The 19,349-nt window shown below is 53.5% G+C and overlaps 1 protein-coding gene across 1 annotated transcript in view; it reads left to right on the top strand.

Annotated features, from left to right (window-relative positions):
- The window catches only part of LOC129842147 (uncharacterized), a gene marked incomplete at its 5' end in the record, with an annotated part of 19,999 nt that extends 920 nt beyond the window's left edge, over positions 1-19,079 (top strand). Inside the window, 3 exons of the mRNA XM_055910565.1 lie at positions 6,896-7,037; positions 12,003-18,465; positions 18,815-19,079. Coding sequence (XP_055766540.1) covers positions 6,896-7,037; positions 12,003-18,465; positions 18,815-18,825 — 6,616 coding nt within the window. The remainder of the gene's footprint in view (positions 1-6,895; positions 7,038-12,002; positions 18,466-18,814) is intronic.
- Positions 19,080-19,349: the final 270 nt, after the last annotated feature.

The raw sequence follows: 19,349 nt of genomic DNA on the forward strand, positions 1-19,349 counted from the left end.
CGTGTATCGTACCTGTCTGGGGACGCGTGTATCGTACCTGTCGGGGGACGCGTGTATCGTACCTGTGCTGTCATTTCAGAAAACATTGTTGAGACAGGGTGGCTAGTCATGGGGTACGTAGGGTGGCTAGTCATGGGGTACGTAGGGTGGCTAGTCATGGGGTACGTAGGGTGGCTAGTCATGGGGTACGTAGGGTGGCTAGTCATGGGGTACGTAGGGTGGCTAGTCATGGGGTACGTAGGGTGGCTAGTCATGGGGTACGTAGGGTGGCTAGTCATGGGGTACGTAGGGTGGCTAGTCATGGGGTACGTAGGGTGGCTAGTCATGGGGTACGTAGGGTGGCTAGTCATGGGGTACGTAGGGTGGCTAGTCATGGGGTACGTAGGGTGGCTAGTCATGGGGTACGTAGGGTGGCTAGTCATGGGGTACGTAGGGTGGCTAGTCATGGGGTACGTAGGGTGGCTAGTCATGGGGTACGTAGGGTGGCTAGTCATGGGGTACGTAGGGTGGCTAGTCATGGGGTACGTAGGGTGGCTAGTCATGGGGTACGTAGGGTGGCTAGTCATGGGGTACGTAGGGTGGCTAGTCATGGGGTACGTAGGGTGGCTAGTCATGGGGTACGTAGGGTGGCTAGTCATGGGGTACGTAGGGTGGCTAGTCATGGGGTACGTAGGGTGGCTAGTCATGGGGTACGTAGGGTGGCTAGTCATGGGGTACGTAGGGTGGCTAGTCATGGGGTACGTAGGGTGGCTAGTCATGGGGTACGTAGGGTGGCTAGTCATGGGGTACGTAGGGTGGCTAGTCATGGGGTACGTAGGGTGGCTAGTCATGGGGTACGTAGGGTGGCTAGTCATGGGGTACGTAGGGTGGCTAGTCATGGGGTACGTAGGGTGGCTAGTCATGGGGTACGTAGGGTGGCTAGTCATGGGGTACGTAGGGTGGCTAGTCATGGGGTACGTAGGGTGGCTAGTCATGGGGTACGTAGGGTGGCTAGTCATGGGGTACGTAGGGTGGCTAGTCATGGGGTACGTAGGGTGGCTAGTCATGGGGTACGTAGGGTGGCTAGTCATGGGGTACGTAGGGTGGCTAGTCATGGGGTACGTAGGGTGGCTAGTCATGGGGTACGTAGGGTGGCTAGTCATGGGGTACGTAGGGTGGCTAGTCATGGGGTACGTAGGGTGGCTAGTCATGGGGTACGTAGGGTGGCTAGTCATGGGGTACGTAGGGTGGCTAGTCATGGGGTACGTAGGGTGGCTAGTCATGGGGTACGTAGGGTGGCTAGTCATGGGGTACGTAGGGTGGCTAGTCATGGGGTACGTAGGGTGGCTAGTCATGGGGTACGTAGGGTGGCTAGTCATGGGGTACGTAGGGTGGCTAGTCATGGGGTACGTAGGGTGGCTAGTCATGGGGTACGTAGGGTGGCTAGTCATGGGGTACGTAGGGTGGCTAGTCATGGGGTACGTAGGGTGGCTAGTCATGGGGTACGTAGGGTGGCTAGTCATGGGGTACGTAGGGTGGCTAGTCATGGGGTACGTAGGGTGGCTAGTCATGGGGTACGTAGGGTGGCTAGTCATGGGGTACGTAGGGTGGCTAGTCATGGGGTACGTAGGGTGGCTAGTCATGGGGTACGTAGGGTGGCTAGTCATGGGGTACGTAGGGTGGCTAGTCATGGGGTACGTAGGGTGGCTAGTCATGGGGTACGTAGGGTGGCTAGTCATGGGGTACGTAGGGTGGCTAGTCATGGGGTACGTAGGGTGGCTAGTCATGGGGTACGTAGGGTGGCTAGTCATGGGGTACGTAGGGTGGCTAGTCATGGGGTACGTAGGGTGGCTAGTCATGGGGTACGTAGGGTGGCTAGTCATGGGGTACGTAGGGTGGCTAGTCATGGGGTACGTAGGGTGGCTAGTCATGGGGTACGTAGGGTGGCTAGTCATGGGGTACGTAGGGTGGCTAGTCATGGGGTACGTAGGGTGGCTAGTCATGGGGTACGTAGGGTGGCTAGTCATGGGGTACGTAGGGTGGCTAGTCATGGGGTACGTAGGGTGGCTAGTCATGGGGTACGTAGGGTGGCTAGTCATGGGGTACGTAGGGTGGCTAGTCATGGGGTACGTAGGGTGGCTAGTCATGGGGTACGTAGGGTGGCTAGTCATGGGGTACGTAGGGTGGCTAGTCATGGGGTACGTAGGGTGGCTAGTCATGGGGTACGTAGGGTGGCTAGTCATGGGGTACGTAGGGTGGCTAGTCATGGGGTACGTAGGGTGGCTAGTCATGGGGTACGTAGGGTGGCTAGTCATGGGGTACGTAGGGTGGCTAGTCATGGGGTACGTAGGGTGGCTAGTCATGGGGTACGTAGGGTGGCTAGTCATGGGGTACGTAGGGTGGCTAGTCATGGGGTACGTAGGGTGGCTAGTCATGGGGTACGTAGGGTGGCTAGTCATGGGGTACGTAGGGTGGCTAGTCATGGGGTACGTAGGGTGGCTAGTCATGGGGTACGTAGGGTGGCTAGTCATGGGGTACGTAGGGTGGCTAGTCATGGGGTACGTAGGGTGGCTAGTCATGGGGTACGTAGGGTGGCTAGTCATGGGGTACGTAGGGTGGCTAGTCATGGGGTACGTAGGGTGGCTAGTCATGGGGTACGTAGGGTGGCTAGTCATGGGGTACGTAGGGTGGCTAGTCATGGGGTACGTAGGGTGGCTAGTCATGGGGTACGTAGGGTGGCTAGTCATGGGGTACGTAGGGTGGCTAGTCATGGGGTACGCAGGGTGGCTAGTCATGGGGTACGCAGGGTGGCTAGTCATGGGGTACGCAGGGTGGCTAGTCATGGGGTACGCAGGGTGGCTAGTCATGGGGTACGCAGGGTGGCTAGTCATGGGGTACGCAGGGTGGCTAGTCATGGGGTACGCAGGGTGGCTAGTCATGGGGTACGCAGGGTGGCTAGTCATGGGGTACGCAGGGTGGCTAGTCATGGGGTACGCAGGGTGGCTAGTCATGGGGTACGCAGGGTGGCTAGTCATGGGGTACGCAGGGTGGCTAGTCATGGGGTACGCAGGGTGGCTAGTCATGGGGTACGCAGGGTGGCTAGTCATGGGGTACGCAGGGTGGCTAGTCATGGGGTACGCAGGGTGGCTAGTCATGGGGTACGCAGGGTGGCTAGTCATGGGGTACGTAGGGTGGCTAGTCATGGGGTACGTAGGGTGGCTAGTCATGGGGTACGTAGGGTGGCTAGTCATGGGGTACGTAGGGTGGCTAGTCATGGGGTACGTAGGGTGGCTAGTCATGGGGTACGTAGGGTGGCTAGTCATGGGGTACGTAGGGTGGCTAGTCATGGGGTACGTAGGGTGGCTAGTCATGGGGTACGTAGGGTGGCTAGTCATGGGGTACGTAGGGTGGCTAGTCATGGGGTACGTAGGGTGGCTAGTCATGGGGTACGTAGGGTGGCTAGTCATGGGGTACGTAGGGTGGCTAGTCATGGGGTACGTAGGGTGGCTAGTCATGGGGTACGTAGGGTGGCTAGTCATGGGGTACGTAGGGTGGCTAGTCATGGGGTACGTAGGGTGGCTAGTCATGGGGTACGTAGGGTGGCTAGTCATGGGGTACGCAGGGTGGCTAGTCATGGGGTACGCAGGGTGGCTAGTCATGGGGTACGCAGGGTGGCTAGTCATGGGGTACGCAGGGTGGCTAGTCATGGGGTACGCAGGGTGGCTAGTCATGGGGTACGCAGGGTGGCTAGTCATGGGGTACGCAGGGTGGCTAGTCATGGGGTACGCAGGGTGGCTAGTCATGGGGTACGCAGGGTGGCTAGTCATGGGGTACGCAGGGTGGCTAGTCATGGGGTACGCAGGGTGGCTAGTCATGGGGTACGCAGGGTGGCTAGTCATGGGGTACGCAGGGTGGCTAGTCATGGGGTACGCAGGGTGGCTAGTCATGGGGTACGCAGGGTGGCTAGTCATGGGGTACGCAGGGTGGCTAGTCATGGGGTACGTAGGGTGGCTAGTCATGGGGTACGTAGGGTGGCTAGTCATGGGGTACGTAGGGTGGCTAGTCATGGGGTACGTAGGGTGGCTAGTCATGGGGTACGTAGGGTGGCTAGTCATGGGGTACGTAGGGTGGCTAGTCATGGGGTACGTAGGGTGGCTAGTCATGGGGTACGTAGGGTGGCTAGTCATGGGGTACGTAGGGTGGCTAGTCATGGGGTACGTAGGGTGGCTAGTCATGGGGTACGTAGGGTGGCTAGTCATGGGGTACGTAGGGTGGCTAGTCATGGGGTACGTAGGGTGGCTAGTCATGGGGTACGTAGGGTGGCTAGTCATGGGGTACGTAGGGTGGCTAGTCATGGGGTACGTAGGGTGGCTAGTCATGGGGTACGTAGGGTGGCTAGTCATGGGGTACGTAGGGTGGCTAGTCATGGGGTACGTAGGGTGGCTAGTCATGGGGTACGTAGGGTGGCTAGTCATGGGGTACGTAGGGTGGCTAGTCATGGGGTACGTAGGGTGGCTAGTCATGGGGTACGTAGGGTGGCTAGTCATGGGGTACGTAGGGTGGCTAGTCATGGGGTACGTAGGGTGGCTAGTCATGGGGTACGTAGGGTGGCTAGTCATGGGGTACGTAGGGTGGCTAGTCATGGGGTACGTAGGGTGGCTAGTCATGGGGTACGTAGGGTGGCTAGTCATGGGGTACGTAGGGTGGCTAGTCATGGGGTACGTAGGGTGGCTAGTCATGGGGTACGTAGGGTGGCTAGTCATGGGGTACGTAGGGTGGCTAGTCATGGGGTACGTAGGGTGGCTAGTCATGGGGTACGTAGGGTGGCTAGTCATGGGGTACGTAGGGTGGCTAGTCATGGGGTACGTAGGGTGGCTAGTCATGGGGTACGTAGGGTGGCTAGTCATGGGGTACGTAGGGTGGCTAGTCATGGGGTACGTAGGGTGGCTAGTCATGGGGTACGTAGGGTGGCTAGTCATGGGGTACGTAGGGTGGCTAGTCATGGGGTACGTAGGGTGGCTAGTCATGGGGTACGTAGGGTGGCTAGTCATGGGGTACGTAGGGTGGCTAGTCATGGGGTACGTAGGGTGGCTAGTCATGGGGTACGTAGGGTGGCTAGTCACGGGGTACGTGGTCTGGGGTGGCTAGTCACGGGGTACGTGGTCTGGGGTGGCTAGTCACGGGGTACGTGGTCTGGGGTGGCTAGTCACGGGGTACGTGGTCTGGGGTGGCTAGTCACGGGGTACGTGGTCTGGGGTGTTTAGTCACGGGGTACGTGGTCTGGGGTGGCTAGTCACGGGGTACGTGGTCTGGGGTGGCTAGTCACGGGGTACGTGGTCTGGGGTGGCTAGTCACGGGGTACGTGGTCTAGGGTAGCTAGTCACGGGGTACGTGGTCTAGGGTGGCTAGTCACGGGGTACGTGGTCTGGGGTGGCTAGTCACGGGGTACGTGGTCTGGGGTGGCTAGTCACGGGGTACGTGGTCTGGGGTGGCTAGTCACGGGGTACGTGGTCTGGGGTGGCTAGTCACGGGGTACGTGGTCTGGGGTGGCTAGTCACGGGGTACGTGGTCTGGGGTGGCTAGTCACGGGGTACGTGGTCTGGGGTGGCTAGTCACGGGGTACGTGGTCTGGGGTGGCTAGTCACGGGGTACGTGGTCTGGGGTGGCTAGTCACGGGGTACGTGGTCTGGGGTGGCTAGTCACGGGGTACGTGGTATTTACAATGTACGGTTTACCCCTCGGCCAAAACTCTAACACGGACGACGCTGGGCCAATCACGGCCTGGTTGTGATACAGCCTGGATTCGAAACCAGGGTGTCTGTAATGACGCATCAGACCGCTGAACCAGGGTGTCTGTAGTGACGTCTCACTGAGACGCAGGGCCTCAGACCGCTGAACCAGGGTGTCTGTAATGACGTCTCACTGAGACGCAGGGCCACAGACCGCTGAACCAGGGTGTCTGTAGTGACGTCTCACTGAGACGCAGGGCCTCAGACCGCTGAACCAGGGTGTCTGTAATGACGTCTCACTGAGACGCAGGGCCACAGACCGCTGAACCAGGGTGTCTGTAGTGACGTCTCACTGAGACGCAGGGCCTCAGACCGCTGAACCAGGGTGTCTGTAATGACGTCTCACTGAGACGCAGGGCCTCAGACCGCTGAACCAGGGTGTCTGTAGTGACTTCTCAGTGCTAGAGACGTCATTACAGACACCCTGGTGTATCACAACCGGGCCGTTATTGGGAGTCCCATAGAGCGACGCTCAATTGGCCCAGTGTATCCCTGTTAGAGTTTGGCCGGGGTAGACCGGCCATTGTAATTAAGAATTTGTTCTTAACTGACTTGCCAAGTTAAATAAATAAAGGTTAAATAAAAAAAATATATTTAAAAAATAAATACACAGGCTTTATTATTGAAGTGCTGATATGTATTTCTTCTGCTTGTTCTTTGGCGTTTGGGGTTTTCTAGTCCTGGTTACCGTTCTGCACCGTGTGATCAGTTAGGGGTTTTCTAGGCCCGGTTACCGTTCTGCACCGTGTGATCAGTTAGGGGTTTTCTAGGCCTGGTTACCGTTCTGCACCGTGTGATCAGTTAGGGGTTTTCTAGTCCTGGTTACCGTTCTGCACTGTGTGATCAGTTAGGGGTTTTCTAGGCCTGGTTACCGTTCTGCACTGTGTGATAACTGTTGACATTAAAAGGGGCTTTATAGACAACATTGGATTTATTGATTGATCGATCTTGGACCACTTCCTACTCCCCCGTTGGGATCTGATTTACAAACCAGTTAAAAATTTTTTTTTGAGTCAACTAATGAATAAACAGACTTAAAAAAAAAAAAAAACCCAGTAATAATGAACCTTTTATTAAATGAAGTGATTTTTTAAATAATTTTGTTATTGAATCACTTCCTCTTCCAGGGATTTGGTGTTCGTATGGAGTCGACTCCATCTGCGGGTCAAGCCTTCCAAGCAGGCCTTCCTGGAAGAGAGTCACCGGTTGATGCTGTCCGCCACCAACATCAGATCAATATTCTCTTTCATCAGAGTGATCCTTGCAGAGGTGAGCCAGGAACTCCTGTGTGATGGTTGATTTTATTGCTAAAATTCCAGCTGCCATTTTGTTTGTTCAGATGTAACGGAGTTGTTGTGGTAGAGGAGGATGTAAAAAGCTGTTTTTGATTTGGGTTGTACCTCGCTAAGGTGGTTTGGCTTAGGTCAGTCTCCAACTCGGGGCCCGCGCCGCGTCTCCAACTCGGGGCCCGCGCCGCGTCTCCAACTCGGGGCCCGCGCCGCGTCTCCAACTCGGGGCCCGCGCCGCGTCTCCAACTCGGGGCCCGCGCCGCGTCTCCAACTCGGGGCCCGCGCCGCGTCTCCAACTCGGGGCCCGCGCCGCGTCTCCAACTCGGGGCCCGCGCCGCGTCTCCAACTCGGGGCCCGCGCCGCGTCTCCAACTCGGGGCCCGCGCCGCGTCTCCAACTCGGGGCCCGCGCCGCGTCTCCAACTCGGGGCCCGCGCCGCGTCTCCAACTCGGGGCCCGCGCCGCGTCTCCAACTCGGGGCCCGCGCCGCGTCTCCAACTCGGGGCCCGCGCCGCGTCTCCAACTCGGGGCCCGCGCCGCGTCTCCAACTCGGGGCCCGCGCCGCGTCTCCAACTCGGGGCCCGCGCCGCGTCTCCAACTCGGGGCCCGCGCCGCGTCTCCAACTCGGGGCCCGCGCCGCGTCTCCAACTCGGGGCCCGCGCCGCGTCTCCAACTCGGGGCCCGCGCCGCGTCTCCAACTCGGGGCCCGCGCCGCGTCTCCAACTCGGGGCCCGCGCCGCGTCTCCAACTCGGGGCCCGCGCCGCGTCTCCAACTCGGGGCCCGCGCCGCGTCTCCAACTCGGGGCCCGCGCCGCGTCTCCAACTCGGGGCCCGCGCCGCGTCTCCAACTCGGGGCCCGCGCCGCGTCTCCAACTCGGGGCCCGCGCCGCGTCTCCAACTCGGGGCCCGCGCCGCGTCTCCAACTCGGGGCCCGCGCCGCGTCTCCAACTCGGGGCCCGCGCCGCGTCTCCAACTCGGGGCCCGCGCCGCGTCTCCAACTCGGGGCCCGCGCCGCGTCTCCAACTCGGGGCCCGCGCCGCGTCTCCAACTCGGGGCCCGCGCCGCGTCTCCAACTCGGGGCCCGCGCCGCGTCTCCAACTCGGGGCCCGCGCCGCGTCTCCAACTCGGGGCCCGCGCCGCGTCTCCAACTCGGGGCCCGCGCCGCGTCTCCAACTCGGGGCCCGCGCCGCGTCTCCAACTCGGGGCCCGCGCCGCGTCTCCAACTCGGGGCCCGCGCCGCGTCTCCAACTCGGGGCCCGCGCCGCGTCTCCAACTCGGGGCCCGCGCCGCGTCTCCAACTCGGGGCCCGCGCCGCGTCTCCAACTCGGGGCCCGCGCCGCGTCTCCAACTCGGGGCCCGCGCCGCGTCTCCAACTCGGGGCCCGCGCCGCGTCTCCAACTCGGGGCCCGCGCCGCGTCTCCAACTCGGGGCCCGCGCCGCGTCTCCAACTCGGGGCCCGCGCCGCGTCTCCAACTCGGGGCCCGCGCCGCGTCTCCAACTCGGGGCCCGCGCCGCGTCTCCAACTCGGGGCCCGCGCCGCGTCTCCAACTCGGGGCCCGCGCCGCGTCTCCAACTCGGGGCCCGCGCCGCGTCTCCAACTCGGGGCCCGCGCCGCGTCTCCAACTCGGGGCCCGCGCCGCGTCTCCAACTCGGGGCCCGCGCCGCGTCTCCAACTCGGGGCCCGCGCCGCGTCTCCAACTCGGGGCCCGCGCCGCGTCTCCAACTCGGGGCCCGCGCCGCGTCTCCAACTCGGGGCCCGCGCCGCGTCTCCAACTCGGGGCCCGCGCCGCGTCTCCAACTCGGGGCCCGCGCCGCGTCTCCAACTCGGGGCCCGCGCCGCGTCTCCAACTCGGGGCCCGCGCCGCGTCTCCAACTCGGGGCCCGCGCCGCGTCTCCAACTCGGGGCCCGCGCCGCGTCTCCAACTCGGGGCCCGCGCCGCGTCTCCAACTCGGGGCGCGCGCCGCGTCTCCAACTCGGGGCCCGCGCCGCGTCTCCAACTCGGGGCCCGCGCCGCGTCTGGTACTCTTATGGCTGCAAGCCCTATATCGGGATCAATATGACAACAGCCAGTCCAAGTGCAGGGCGCCAAATTCAAAAACCATAAATTTCATAATTACAATTCCTCAAACATACATGTGTCTTATATCATTTTAAAGGTAATCTTGTTGTTAATCCCACCAAAGTGTCCGATTACAAATAGGCTTTTCAGCGAAAGCACCACAAACGATTATGTTAGGTCACCACAAAACTAAAAATAATCACAGCCATTTTTCCCAGCTAATGATAGCATCACAAAAACCAGAATAGAGATTAAATGAATCGCTAACCTTCGATTATCTTCATCAGATGACACTCATAGGACTTCATGTTACACAATACATGCGTGTTTTGTTTGATTCAATTCATATTTATATAAAAAAAATCTGAGTTTACATTGAGGCTACAAGAATCACTAAATGCAAAAACATCAAGTGACTTTGCATAGCCCGTCGTTTCAACATACATACTCATCATAAATATAGATGATAATAGAAGTTATACACATTGAATTATAGATATACCTCTCCTTAATGCAACCGTTGTCAGATTTAAAAAAAACTTTAAGGAAAAATAACTGCACGCTATAATCTGAGACGGCGCTCAAATTAGCATATCACAGCTGCAAATTTAGCGTCACTATAAACAACAAAATATATTATAAATATTTCATTACCTTTGTTGGTTTCGATCAGAAGGCTTAGCAGAAACTCCAGGTCCACAATAAATGTTTTTTTGTTCGAAAAAAATCCGTTATTTATGTCCAATTGTTAGCGCGTTTGGTAAACATATCCAAACGCTAATTCTGGTCAGCTTCATATCGGACAAAAACTTCAAAATGTGATTATTACCGGTCTAAGAAACATTTCAAATTAAGTACTGAATCAATCATTAGGATGTTTTTAACATATAGCTTCAATAAAGTTCCAACTGGAGTATTCTTTGTTCTCTTCGTGAGCCATGGAACGGCAGTGGCTTGCATGAGGAAGTGGAATGTTACGCGGGTGGCTGCTTGATGGACACCTGACTGATTCTGCTCTCATTCTCGCCCACAACACCATAGAAATCTCATTGGAATTTCTATTGATTGCTGACATCTAGTGGAACCCCAGTCCTAAGTCATTTGGACTTCTTTAGGGACTCTGTTAAATACAGACAATCTCAGATTTCTGACTTCCGGTTTTGATTTCAATTCAGGATTTTGCCTGCCAATATGAGTTCTGTTTATCTCAGAGAAATAATTCAAACAGTTTTAGAAACTTTGGAGTGTTTTCTATCCAATATTTAATAATAATATGCAAATATTAGGAACTATGACTAAGGAGCAGGCCGTTTGAAATGGGCACCTTTTCATCCAAGCTACTCAATACTGCCCCTGCAGCCATAAGAAGTTTATTAACTTGGACAGGGTTGGCAGGTCTGCTCTTGTTAAGGTCAACGGTATCTTCAACTTTTAACCAGTACCAGGATATTTAACTAGGTTAAATCTGGTTGCCTCTGCCTGGATGATAAAACGGCGCCGCAAGACACTCCACCCGGCAAGCGAAAAGCCAACTGACATTTACTCCTGAGGTGCTGACTTGTTGCACCCTCGACAACTACTGTGATTATTATTATTTGACCCTCCTGGTCATCTATGAACATTTGAACATCTTGGCCATGTTCTGTTATAATCTCCACCCGGCACAGCCAGAAGAGGACTGGCCACCCCTCATAGCCTGGTTCCTCTCTAGGTTTCTTCCTAGGTTTTGGCCTTTCTAGGGAGTTTTTCCTAGCCACCGTGCTTCTACACCTGCATTGCTTGCTGTTTGGGGTTTTAGGCTGGGTTTCTGTACAGCACTTCGAGATATTAGCTGATGTAAGAAGGGCTATATAAAATAAACTTGATTTGAATAACCTCAAGCACTCATCAAAATTCACAAAGAAATTAATTGACGGAAAAAAAGAAGACATTTAGCAATGTCCGTCAGTCTCTGGACTTGAACCTCATTGAAAACATGTGGGTTTTGAATTGAAGAGGGCCATCCATAAAGCGCAGATGAAGGATATCGAGGATCTGGGCAGATTCTGTATGGAGGAGTGAGCTAAGATTCATCTCAATGTGTTTTCCACTGATTGAAAAAAAAAAAACTACTTTTTTAGAGAACGGCTCAGTGCTGTTGTCCTCGCAGGGTGAGGGATTGAGAAAAATGCAATTTCAGAATATGTGAGAATGGATTTAACATGATTTTTGATTGACTACCTCGTCTCTGCACCCCACACAACTAATTATCTGTAAGGTCCCTCGGTGAATTTCAAATACTCTCAAAGAAGGGCACCTATTGGTAGATGGGTACATTTTTAAAAAATTTAAAAAAGCAGACATTGATTATCACTTTTAGCATGGTGAAGTTATTCATTACACTTTGGATGGTGTATCAATACACCAAGTCACTACAAAGATACAGGCGTCATTCCTAACTCAGTTGCCGGAGAGGAAGGAAACCGCAATGAAGCCAATGGTGACTTTAAAACAATTCGTTTTAATGGCTGTGATAGGAGAAAATTAAGGATGGATCAACAACATTGTATTAACTCCACAATACTAACTTAAATGACAGAGTGAAAAGAAGGAAGCCTGTACAGAATAAGAATATTCCAAAACATGCAAATCATTTTGACCATGTGTCTTTGAGACAAAAAAATACTACTTGTTAAACAATCTCTTTTCTCTGAGAAATGGTATTCGTATATAATAAACAATTTGCTCAGTATTTGTATGTTTGATTTAGTATTTGTTTCTCATCTTTATCAAGGGTGCCAATAATGTTGGACCTGACTGGGTGTGTATGTATGTATATAAAAATGTGTGTATGGCAGGGGTAATTCACTGACCCCCCTTCTGTTCTATTTCTGTTTTGCTCTCCCAGCTAGGAAAGGATGGTCTCCAGTTTTGTGTGGAGCTCTGCACCCACTCCCTCCAGACGAACCCCTGCGACGACGCCACCAAGTCCCTCATCTACAAGACGGTAGCCTACCTCCTCCCCAACGACCTGGAGGTCTGCCGGGCCTGCGCCCTCCTCGTCTTCTTCCTGGAACGCACCGTGGAGGCCTACAAAACGGTGTTCCTCCTCTACACGCACCCCGACCAGGAGTACCACGCCGAAGCCGGTCCCATCGGGAACCACATCCGCTTTGAGATCCTCCAGACCCTGAAGAGAGGTCTCTACTTCGATCCAGAGTTCTGGAACCTTTTGAATCTCCGGACCAACTGCCTGAAGCTGATGAGTGAGAAGAAGGCGGAGTTGGCGATGATGATGATGATGGAGGAGGATGATGGGTGGGTGTCCAACTACTGCAGCACTGCCACCAAAGAGCCCTGTTGCAGCTGGAGCGCCGACCTGTCAGAGCGTGTGCAGCCTACACATGTAGAGACTAAACCAGTACAGACTAAACCAGTACAGAAGCACGTTCAGATTAAACCCTTTCACCAGGTAACGGCGCCCAAAAGGCGGTTCCAAAAAGAAGAGAAGAATCCCGGTTCCACGGCGCCGGCGGCGGCAGCCAAACGTGTCAAAGCTCAAAGGTTGGAAAAGACCTCTGTTGTCGAGCCGCCACAGCAGACTGTTAATCATGTGACGCCGGTGACGGCGAAAGCTAAGATAGAGAAGCTGGCTGAACCCTCTGTTGTCGAGGAACAACCTGTGATAAAAAGAAGAGGGAGGAAGCCCGGGCCGAAGCCGGGACCGCGGTCATCTGTCAAAACAACAGAGTCGTCAGCCGAGACCTCCTCTGTCAGACGGTCCTTCAGACAACTGGACATGGCGCAGGAGAACCTGGCCAGGCAAGTCGGTCATAGACCACATAGGCACATGACCAGACTCTCGGAGAAGAAACCTCCCAAACGGAGGGGTAGGAAACCCCGTTGGCTACTGGAGGGTACGTTTCAGGCTGAGAACAGTGCTCCACGGAAGGGTCGCCAACCAGGGAGGAAACCTCCACAGCAGAAGACCCAGCAGACACATGTGGACAAGACCAATAAGACCTCTCAGTCTGGTGCCGCTGTCAAGGAAAGCACAACCAAACAAAAGAATGCCGTGACCTCACAGAATAAAATGGCGGGCGCTCGTCTAACAACTCCGAGGGAACAGGAAGGTAAACGTCAGAAGGAGATTCCTGCTACTAACCACCTACCAGCAGTATCTCCTGCTCATGACTCAAAGCTGGAGGTCTCCCTACCTGACAACGAAATATTTGGGTTCTTCCATGAGGATTATCTCAGTAGGCAAGGACCGGTGACTCTAAACTGTGATAAATCTAAGGCACCAATCCAGGCGCAGTATCGGGTGAAGGATCGACTCGGAGAGGTGGTTATCCTTTCCCCTCAGAACGCCAGTCTCTTAATACACCAGTTGCACAACTACGCCCAGACGCCGAAGGCGGAAGGTGTCACGTTGAATACCGAAACCTGTTTGTTGAAAGCGACGGATGTCCGTCCTTCCCTAAACCAAAGTTGTCTGCCGGTGTCGTGTGACGCTTCGGGGGTATTTTACCAGACGTCTCCGGTGGAAATGGAAGTTGAGGTCTCCTCACAAATTGTCCAGGCAACCGCCACTGATATGACTTTCACACCACAAGGTGGAGCTGTCGAACACATCGAAAGACCCAAGAATGAGGAAGGATTCTCTACTGACGCTCAGCAAACACGTACTCCATCTGTTCCCGCAGTGAATGTCATTGTTCCTAATAACACAGGAAGAAGAACAAATACGGATGTAACTGATGTTCCAAGGGAACCAACGGAAGTTACGAATATTCCAAAAAAGCAAACCGCTTCTGAAGTCAGGGATATTTTAGAATCGTCCAGGAAGTCCGAAGTTACTGATATTCTGAAAGAGGCTATGGATATAGCAAACATTGGTGTGGATGAAGCAATGATGGGTGACGGTGACACTGGCAGCGTCCCTGGAAAGGAAACTCGGGAGCTTGTTGTTCTTACGCCTTTCTGCTGGCTGGCTAATACCTCAATGGATGCGTTTGCCAAAGAGTTTGAAAAGTTTGCCAAGGGTCCGGATTCTGATGTTGTCGTAAAGCAGGAGTCGGTGATACCACAGACCACAGATAATGTCTCGCACAAAACCTTGGAGATGACATTGTCAACGGTGTTACCACAGACCACAGATAATGTCTCGCACAAAACCTTGGAGACGACATCGTCAACGGTGATACCACAGACCACAGATAATGTCTCGCACAAAAAGTTGGAGATGACATTGTCAACGGTGTTACCACAGGCCGCAGATAATGTCTCGCACAAAACCTTGGAGACGACATCGTCAACGGTGATACCACAGACCACAGATAATGTCTCGCACAAAACCTTGGAGACGACATTGTCAACGGTGTTACCACAGACCACAGATAATGTCTCGCACAAAACCTTGGAGACGACATCGTCAACGTCTCCAAAAGTCATCCCTAAGGCCGTCACAGACCCAGTGGTCCTTGAACACACTTCAAAAGTAACCAAAGTCCAGGACACCCAACTGGACATTAAGGGTACCTCACAAAACACGGAGCCGGAGGATATCCCAATAGCCGCTGAGAGCTTCCCACAGTTCACTGATGAGACCCGGCAGCTTGAGCACTCCCTGACAGCCACTGTGGGTACTCCAGAGGACCCTGTGGACTCGACACAGGACAATGACACCCCTCAGATCACTGAAGCCCCCCCACAGAATACACAGGACATAGGACAACTCCCAGAGGACACCCTGAAAGTCACTTTCACTGAAGTCACCCCACCGGCTACTGAGGACCGCACAAAAGCCACTGTGGATACTCCAGAGACTGTGGACACACTACCACAGAACATAGAGGAGGACAGCTTGGAGGTAATTGAGGATGCCCGGAAAGTCACTGTAGATTCCTCCGAGCACATTGAGGATGCCCTACAAATACAAAACACTGCAGACACCCTACAGGGCACGCCACAGCTCACAGTGGATGCCCCAATGGTCGCTGAAGAGCTCACCAAGAACACACGTGGTGCCAAACAGAACAATGGGGACACGCCAAAGCTGCGTGAGGACACCCTACAGGACACACCTGTCACCGAGGACACCCCAGGAGTCCGTGAAGAGACGTCACAGGAACCCAAAGACGCCTCAAAGGTCAGCGGAGATACCCCGAAGGTCTCTGAGGACATCCTTAAAGTACATGTGGATACTCAGAAGGTCCCAGAGGACACCCCACAGAACACACAAGTCAATGAAGACACCTCAATGGTCACTGCAGATACCCCACAGGACACGCAGTACAATTCACCGGTCACCCCGAAAGTCACTGAAAGTGCTCACACTCCAAAGGTCACCCCAAGAGTCCCTGAAGACACGTCACAGGACCCCAAAGACGCCTCAAAAGTCACTCAAAACTCTCCACAGAAAACACAGGACACCCCAAAATTCACTAAGGACACCCCAACTGTCTCTGGGGATATCGGACAACATCCCGGAGATGGCACTCCACAGGAAAATGAGAACAACCCACTGGCATATCGCTGTAGTCTCTGCAACAAGGTTTTCAAAGGCAAACGTGTTATAGCCCACGCCATGTACCACTTCCGCCGGGACCAATGTATGTTCTGTAGGATGCTGTTCAAAAACGACCTGCTCGCCATGATGCATCTATCCCAACACATAGACAAGTTGAAAAAAGGAAACCTGCCGCCTGATATTGAGGAGGTTCGTGAGAACTGTAAAGCTGGGATGTCAGACACGCCTGGACGCTCAACGCAGAGGGGGAGACGGGGACCTAAGAGGATCCCTGTAAACTCCACAGAGTCAACTCCTCCGGATTACAGGAAGCTACGGTCGACCAATAGGATCTCCTCTATAAACTCCTCGGAGTCAACTCCACCGGATCGCAGGAAGCTACGGTCTAACCCTAAGCTACTGTCGACCAATAGGCTCTCAACTGACTCTCAACCTTCACCAGAGACTAAACTCGCAACAGAAGAGTCTGAAGGCAAGCAGTCGACGCAGAGGGTCAATGGACAGAGGGGCAGAAGACGAGTTAAGGTTGAAGGAACTGAGGGTGACGGTGATGCTCGGGCAGAGGAACAAGAAAAGATCAGTAGGAGGCAAGAGGAGGAGCACTCGGCTCCGGAACAGAGGGAGGAACCCGTGGCGATCTCTACTTCTCCGGCGACGACATCGACAGGTGAACAAGGCGGAACCTATTCCTCTCCTGTGACGAAGACTTTGGAAGAAGAGGAGAAACCCTGTTCCTCGGCAAAGACCATGGAGGACAACGCAGAATCTCAGCCTGTATCGGTAAAACAGGACAGGCTTTCAGTTTCCCCTCTAGAGACCTCAGTTCAGGGTAAAGAGACTCCCGGCAGCTGCCCTGTGGAGGGATGCACAGAGATATTCACTGGAAAACGGCATTCTCTCCTCGGACATATTCTGGACGATCACCGCGGCGACGCCAAACCCTTGGAAACGACGTTCCGTCACGGGAATGGAAAATGCAATATTTGCAAGAAGCCCGTTTTGACTTTGCAGCATTACCAGCACCACATTGTATGGCACGGAGGATATCCCAGGCATCCCTGTCTACATGATGGGTGTAAAGCCCGGTTCAGTGCAGCGACAGAAATGAGGAACCACGCGAAGACCCACCAGCCCCTCCTGGCAGTGTGCTGTTTCCCAGGTTGTCGGGAGCGCCTGGCTTGTCTTCTGGAGCTGAACCGCCACGAACAAGAACACTATCGTCTTCCGAAGGAAGGGAAGGATGAATCTGTTTTCGCAACCCTCGTCACCAATACCACCTCTGTAAAAGTGACTAGACGGTGTAAGACGAAGAGGAATAAGCTACAGAAGATGCAGGGTGTAAAGAAACGATGGCCTCTTGGAGAAGAGGGATCGGCAACTGACCTCACTACTACTACTACTACTGTAAAGGTAACTAGGAAGTATGACTTGACCAAGACGTTGAAGAAAACACAGGTTATAAAGAAACGGAATGTTCATAGAGACAAGGACCCTCGTACTACTGACCTCTCTACCGTCTCTGTAAAAGTAACAAATAAGTTGAAGAAATTGCAGGTTAAGAGGAAACCGTGTGTTGGTAAGAAAATGGACGCTCCAACCACTCCCGTCACCACGGCCAATGAAAAGGCTGAAAAAGTGAGCAAGAAGTTAAAGATGATTCATAAGGTAAAGAAAGCGTGGTCTGTAAAGAGAGAGAACGTTAGCAAAGACAATTATACCCCAACTGGTCCAACCACCTCCGCCACAATTACCGCCACTGAAAAAGTTACCAAAAAGCTACAATTTTTAAATAAGTTGAAGAAAATGCTTGTTATTCAGAAACCGAACGTTAGCAACGAAAAGGATACTCAACCTGGTCCAGCCACCGACACAAAAGCGACAAAAAAATCTAAGGTGACCGATAAGTTAAAGAAAACACAACTTGTAAAGAAACCGAGCGTTGGAAAAGACCCCAGGAAGATGTCGGCCGTTAGCACAGACGAGGATACCCAACCTGTTCCTCCCACCGTCGTTCCAAAAGTCACCGAGAAGTTACCCATGGTGACAGAGAAGGTGAAGAAAACACAAGTTCTAAAGAAACAAATTGTTATCAAGGAACCCAAGAAGACATCAAAAAAGCCCTTGAAGTCAAAGACCTCTGGTCCAGAGAAAAATGTTAATAAAGTCACAGAAGTGCTGGGAAGTGAAGACAAAGAAGTGGTAGAAAGTAAATCAAAGGAAGAAAATAATAAACCATCTGTAGAAATATCAGACTCGACAGCTAGCAGTGTCTGTGACCAGAAGATGGTTAACGGACATTTAAAGGTCATCACTAAAGAATCACCAAAATACCAGAAAAGTCTTAAAACAAGCACAGTTTCCAAATCAAAGAAATGCGAACCACGAAACCATAAGCCTGCTACTCCCAAACCCCCTACAAATACTCCCAAACCCCCTACAAATACTCCCAAACCCCCTACAAATACTCCCAAACCCCCTACAAATACTCCCAAACCCCCTACAAATACTCCCAAAACCCCTATCAAGGAGGAAGCGAAAAACTCTACATTCTTTGGGAAGATTAACAACAGGCCGTACGTCCGTCCTCCGCCCACGGCCTACCTAGACGAGAGGTACACCACCATGCCAAAACGCAGGAAAGAGATGTCCTGGACCACTCGTCTCTCTCCAATGCGCCCGGACCTGGTGGTGGAGGCATCGGGGACCACGGCTACACCTTTGGTCTGTAGGCGGCGCTGTGCCAAGTGTTTCTTGTCCTTCGACAGCGGAGAAGAGTTGCAGACGCACCTCTCGCTTAAGAAATGCACAACTCTTTTCGGTTTCGACTCAGACGAGGAGAGTAAGTATAAGATTGTGGACTTGACATATTTGTCTACTTCAGGGATTTGATTTCTCGTTGTTTGATTGAATTTAAAAACATTATTTGAATGATAGTTAATACAAGGTAATTTCGGAGCTGTTTCCGGACACAGATTTAAGCCTAGAAGTCATGGATTTAATAACAATCTCAATGGGGAATCCATCAAAAAGTATTTTTAATCCCGGACTACGCTTAATCTGTGTCTGGTAAACCACCCTAAAGTGTAGTAGATTATAGAAATGATTTTTAAATGTGATTTTCCTCCATATTGTTTTTATGCTGAAAGCTCCAGATACTGTATGCTGATTGTGATTTACTATTGTTTCAGGTAGCTGGTGAAGCTGCTCGACAAGACCTGTTTGGATGTGCTGCTATGGAAGGGGGGTGTGGGGGATGTTGATCCCCCTCCAAAAACCTGCTAGGAGTGTTGAACCCCTTTCTACCCTGCTACCTTACTGAGGGACGACCAGGGTTTACAGGACTCTTAACATGACTTGCTGGCTAGTCTGGAACAGCCATGCCAGGCCTCCTCTTGTGACTGAGGCTGGCTAGTCTGGAACAGCCATGCCAGGCCTCTTGTGACTGAGGCTGGCTAGTCTGGGACAGCCATGCCAGGCCTCTTGTGACTGAGGCTGGCTAGTCTGGAACAGCCATGCCAGGCCTCTTGTGACTGAGGCTGGCTAGTCTGGAACAGCCATGCCAGGCCTCTTGTGACTGAGGCTGGCTAGTCTGGAACAGCCATGCCAGGCCTCTTGTGACTGAGGCTGGCTAGTCTGGGACGGCTACAAACAGAAGACACCTCTCTCAACCCTGCTACCTTATTGAAGAGGATTCTTAAAGCGTTAACTCTTACATGACTTGCT

The sequence above is a fragment of the Salvelinus fontinalis genome, unplaced genomic scaffold (genome assembly GCF_029448725.1).
Source record: "Salvelinus fontinalis isolate EN_2023a unplaced genomic scaffold, ASM2944872v1 scaffold_0017, whole genome shotgun sequence".
In the NCBI taxonomy this organism is placed as follows: Eukaryota; Metazoa; Chordata; class Actinopteri; order Salmoniformes; family Salmonidae; genus Salvelinus; species Salvelinus fontinalis.